General features: G+C 45.4%; 1 protein-coding gene across 1 annotated transcript in view; it reads left to right on the top strand.

Annotated features, from left to right (window-relative positions):
- Window positions 1-483: 483 nt before the first annotated feature.
- CD80 (CD80 molecule) overlaps window positions 484-6000 on the top strand; it is a 51001-nt gene continuing 45484 nt past the window's right edge. The window contains exon 1 of the mRNA XM_029579306.1: window positions 484-743. Within this exon, the coding sequence (XP_029435166.1) occupies window positions 706-743 (38 nt within the window). The 5' untranslated portion in view covers window positions 484-705. The remainder of the gene's footprint in view (window positions 744-6000) is intronic.

Raw genomic sequence — 6000 nt, 5'->3', positions numbered from 1 at the left:
TCCATGCTAAGGTTAGTTTTCCACATTGTGCAAATAGTAAATCTAGCGACCACAAAGCTCGACACCCCGATCCGGGATGTCCGAGGCTCACAGCATGGCTCCTTCAGAAGCCGTGACTGGGTTTCCGGGCCCGCCTCAGCAGGTTCAGGACACCCTTCTGGCTGCCCAGAAACCTCCCATGCGCCATTCTTACTTCAGCAAACGGAAGCATTTCTCCTCCTGGTCTTCCTCTCAGCAGGTGCTCCCCACTGACTGCCCCACACTTCTCTATCTACTCTGCTATATTCTTCATCTCTCCAACTCCAGATTACAAATCTCATCTGTGAGAGTTCGCTTAGCAGCCATTGTGGCCTATCGTGCTCTTGCTCAAGGTCACCTGATTTCCCAGCAACCAGTTGTCCCCCAGCTTATGAAGGGACTTTCCAATGCTAAACCTCCTCGTCCTCGTGCAGTGGGATCTCTCTTTTCTCTTGGATGGCCGTCCTCATCCTCTCTTTCAGTCTTTGGACGAGCAGTCACACTTTCCCGGCCTCCTCCCCAGTACATCTGCTCTCCTCTAGGCTCCTTGCCAGGTGTTTTCTGTTTCTGTTCTCCTCTCAGCGATCCGTATTGACTGAGGAGGGAGGAGTGGGCAGCATCTAACGGCAGGTGCGGGGTGACTGCAGAGGTTTCGGCTACAGATCAGGCCCGACTCGACGCCATCGGATGAGGTCCCACTGTCGCACAGGAAACACCTGTTTCAGGTGAGCAACTTCACCATCCACGCCATGGGACTTTGTGCAGACCCCTGCATCCTTTTTCCTTTAAATTATTTTTCTTCTTTTCTCTTTTATTTCATTCCTTTTATTCGCTTAGTCTGCCTGCCTGCTTCTTCAGCCTGACCAGAGACATGGGTGCCCCCACAAGCAGGTAAAACTCTTAAAAATGTTTTCAGCCTGCCCACACTCGGCTGGTTAAGGTTTGCCACGGATACCACGAGATCCCTTCTTTCTCTGAGTTCTGCCGAATCCCCCAGGGAGGTATTCCTAGGTACTCTCCCAGAAACAAGGTTTTTAACTTTTATCATTTATGGAAAGCAACATCCAAGCTCCGTTTACTGTAACTGAATACCACACCCGGGAGAAAGTCCCTACCGCCAGGACCTTCACTAATGAAAGTTATTTAAATGTTTCTCATATCTCTTTCTGCAACCCTCCCTCCCACACCTCCCTCCTCCCCCCCACCTCCCACATTCCATTCTCTTGCTTTGCATGTCCTGCCTAGTCTGCTGGACTCTGGCTCTCCTCAGGAAAGAGTCAATTACAGCTGAGTATTTTCCTGGCTTTGTTATTCCCAGGGAGAGACCCAAGTGCTGCAGCTCTCTCTCTCGTGGCTCAGAGAGTAGCTGCAGCGTCTCTCGGAGCTGTTCCCCGCAACCTGGGGGCTCCCACTGGATCGCAGGAAAATAACTGAAGCCGTGCATGGCTCCTGTTGCCTCCGACCCTCTGGATCGTACTAGGAATGTATTATCTCAATTCAAAAGGGCACTGGATTGATGCAGGATTGCAGAGGGCCTCCACTTTTTTTTTGCAGACCAGGCTGATCCATCCCTGGTCTTACCCACTGCTTTACACCTCACATACCCCACATTGGTTTTCTCTTCTTTTGCTGCTGCTGCTTCTGCTACAGGTCCTTGGTAAACCCAGAGCTGCCAAGTTACCCAACTCCAGGAGGGAGACCTTTTGGCCAGGCCTGGTTTTGAAAGCAGTGTGGCATCTGTAGTCCCAGATTCTACCCACTGAATTCAGAACTGCAGGTCCCATAATGCATCAGAATGGGGGTTGTCAGAAATCCAGGACGGACCTGAAATCTCTCTTCTGGAACTGGGTCACTTAGCAGCTCTGTAAACCTGAGGATGCTCTTTAGGGTAAGACGCCTGGGGCAGATGCCCTGCTTGCCTCCCCTCCCCGCCCCCCCATCCATCCCTCCACAGCATCGGTGCTGTCAGTTACCAACTAAATTGGACTCTCCTATTATACAGCGGGACCCCGCGGCAGTGACTGTCCTGAGAGAGGAAACATCTCCCCAAGGTCTGATTCCTCCTAATGCAAAGCTCCTTTTCTGCACAACCTTCTGTGAGCACAAAACTAAAACATCCTCCCCCCTCACCCCCCCCCCCCCCCCCGGACACGCATACACATGGCTGATGCAAGGATATTGAGCGAATCCTTAACCTTGTGCTGCCCCCTCCCCCCAATTAACTTTCAGGCTCATACGCCACTCCCTCTCCAAGATTTTGCTAATTAAACTCAAGCAATCATAATGGGATCACCCCTTCCAGAACAATCCTGTAAAAACACATTATTGGACATCATAGTTTTAAATATTAAACTTTGTTTTATACATATATATATACAGTACAAATGTGTTTCAGAAATCATTTCATCTGTGATTTTTGGGGGTAGACTGAAAAACGAAAAAATCAAGAAACACGTAAATATATAAATTAAAAGAAACTCATACTGGATTGGCTAAAGATAATCTCTGAAATGGATGACTGGCCTTACACTACTAACTCACCATACAAAAAAAAAAAAATTCAAACTCTGTCCTCATCTCAGTGACACAAACTCCCCCCATTATCAGATACTTGCTGAGGTATTAAAAAATCCTTCAAAAAAGACACTCAAAATCGATATAGCAAATCTGCCATACCAAAACAGCACTAACTCTCAAAGCTCAAACATCAACAACCCTATCTATAAAAGGCAACACTGCAAGTATTATGCCAAGCCCTAGAACACCATATACCTCCTATTGGGAAAAGAGAACAAGCAAGACTGTCTTTTCATATATTTATAAATGATCTAGAAGAGGGAACAACAAGCAAGGTAATCAAATTTTAGGAAGACAAAAATGTATTCTATGTTGTTAAATCACAAGTGGATTGTAAGAAACTGTAAGAGGCCTTGCAAAACTGGAAGACTTGAGCATCCAAATGGCAGATGAAATTTAACGTGAACAAGTGCAAAGTACACATAGGGAAAAGTAATCCAAACTGTAGTTACAGAATGTTAGGTTCCATATTAGAAGTTATCATCCAGGAAAAGAATGTAGGTGTCACAAATGTAGACAAATCCTTGGCTCAGTGTATGGCAGCAGTCAAAAAGCAAACAGAATGTAGGAAATTACAGAGAATAAAATGGAAAATGTCAGAATACCTCTGTATTGCTCCATAGTGAGACTGCACCTTGAGTACTATGTATAATTCTGGTCACCACATCTCATAAAAGATATAATTGAACTGGAAAAGGTACAGAGCAAGGCAACCAAAATGATAAAGAGGATGGAACTGCTTCCCTATGAGGAGAGGCTAAATAAGTTAGGGCTGTTCAGCTTGGAGAAGAGATAGCTGAGGGGGGGATATGATAGAGATCTATAAAATCATAAGAGAACTAGAATGGGTAAATGTGAGTCAGTTATTTACGTTTTCAGATAACAGAAGGCCTAGGGGGCACACAATGAAGTCAGCAAGTAGCACATTTAAAACAAAATTGGAGAAAATATATTTGTACAATTAAGATCTGGAACTCATTGCCAGAGGATGTGGTAAAGGCAATTTGTGTAGCTGGGTTTAAAAAAGGTTTACAAGTTATTGGAGGAAAAGTCCGTAAACAGTTATTAGCCAGCTAGACTTGGGAAAAGCCACTATTTATTCCTGGGTATTTGCAGCATGGGATCGATTTACGATTTGGGATTCTGCCAGGTACTTGTGACCTAGATTGGCCACTTTTGGAAACAGGATACTGGGTTTGATGGACCCTCGATCTGACCCAGTAAGGCAGTTCTTATGTTCTTATCCCTACACAGAACTACACACTAGCAGAATATCTCACCTTGCTCACAAAGCAGAACTAGACACGCACCAAATACAGAACAGATGACTACAAATTAGAAACAGAAATGCACAGACAAAACCTGAACTTTTCATTGCTCTGCTGTCCAACTTCACCTTCTCTCCTGCCTGTTCCCTGCAGACAGGAGGGGAAAAGGGAGCAGAACAACAGGAGGAGAGTGGTTGTATTAGGGTGCTGAGTAGCTCTCCTTTGCTGTGCTCTGCGCACTCCAGCCATGCCTCCTCCGCTTCTGTTCCCTGCGTAGGAAGACAGGGTAGTTTGGGAACAACAGGAGGGCAAGGTCTGGATTAGGAAGCAGGGTAACTCTTTTTGCTGTGTTCTGTGCTCTGCAGCCTCAGCCCTCCACTCCTGATTCCCACATGCTGCATGGGCAGGGAGGGACTGGAGCAGTTTAGCTTAGATTCATTTAATAAAACTTGATATATTGCCTTTCAGAGGCTACCAAATCAATTTATAACTATAATAAACAGTAAGCAGAATATCTTGTTTTTTTATTTTATTTTATTTTTGCTGCCTAGGATAATTTAGTTGCCTCTTCTGCTGCTCCCACAATAGTAGCACTCTAGGCAATCACCAATTCACCTAATGGAAGAACCTGTCCTGCACATACACATACATTAAAAGCTAGCAGCGTGCGTGCTGCATGCACACAGCACACCCATGATGCACGTCTGTAACAGATTACATGGCCCCAGAGCAGAGATGGAATCACAGCAGTACTCTCTCTGACCAATCTCACAGCGCCACCTGGTGGATGTTTGAGATGTCTCGGCCCTGCCATCATTCAGGCCTTAAGTGGCGACGTGTGTAGAGGTAACAAAAGCCTCCGTTTTCCACTTTCACTAGAAATGCCACTCGGAATGTGCGCATCAATTTAGACAGAGGCCACATCTGCACAAACATTCATGCCCACGCACACACTGCAGCAAACAAAATGACTTTCTTCCGATTAACTTGCTGTGGAAAACCGCATAGAAGGGGGAAAATATTTTGGTTTGCTGACATAGTTATTTTCCTTTCGGGGGGAGGGGGGGTTAGTTTTAATCTCATGATGTGGTTTTTACTTGCCACAGAAACGCAATTCATATCTCAAAGCAAAGTAACATGGAAATGGTACGAGGTGGGTTTTATTCCCCTCTGGGGTTCTGCGACAGCCAAACTCCTGATAGAGTCAAGGTTACAAGTAAAATAAACCAAGCACTTTATAAGAAGGTACAGCGTGCTTCAATACACGCTGAAAATCCTTCCACCAAGGAGGGTCGCAGGGCACAGGGATGGGGGAGTTGGGGGGGGGGGTAGGATCGGTTGTTTACTCTCTCAGACAATAGAAGGACAAGGGGGCACTCCATGAAGTCAGCAAGTAGCTCATTTAAAACAAATCGAAGAAAATTCTTTTTCACTCAGCGCATAGTTAAGCTCTGGAATTCATTGCCAGAGGATGTGGTTACAGCAGTTAGTGTAACTGGGTTTAAAAAAGGTTTGGATAAGTTCCTAGAGGAAAAATCCATAAACTGCTATCACGGTAATTAATAAACAATAGTAGTTCGTGATTTATCTAATGTTTAGGTACTTTCCAGATACTTGTAACCTGGATTAGCCACTGCTGGAAACAGGATATTGGGCTTGATGGACCCTTGGCTGACCCAGTACGGCATATCTTATGTTCTTATGTATCAGGGCGGCTGCACCACCGAGGGGATGGCATGGGCAGCCAGAACAGAAAGTACACGGTGGATTTTCCATGTATTCTCTCATCTGAATCTGAACCCTGAAATTGCACAGTGATCCCTGTATGAATTTTGTTCAGAATTTGCATTAGGGTTTCAGTAAGGGTGTGCAAGACAAATATAGAGAAATGCATAATTTCCCTGAAGCCACCATCGGAAATTCATCACCTCAATACGAAAAGAGACAGAAAAGGAGACTTACTCAGAGGTGCCCTGCTACATATGTGCACTCAGTCAATGCAGATAAACCTGGCCCTTCAACAGACCCACTGTGTCAGCAATTTCACTCAGGGGAGACAGAGATGCAGTAGGTTTAATACTTTAGAAAGTGAAAGGCCCTCTTACACACACACACACACACACACACACAAACACAC

This window comes from Rhinatrema bivittatum, chromosome 15 (assembly GCF_901001135.1).
Source record: "Rhinatrema bivittatum chromosome 15, aRhiBiv1.1, whole genome shotgun sequence".
NCBI lineage: Eukaryota > Metazoa > Chordata > Amphibia > Gymnophiona > Rhinatrematidae > Rhinatrema > Rhinatrema bivittatum.
The sequence above is the reverse complement of the archived record's forward strand: the minus strand, read 5'-3'. Positions and strand labels throughout refer to the sequence as shown.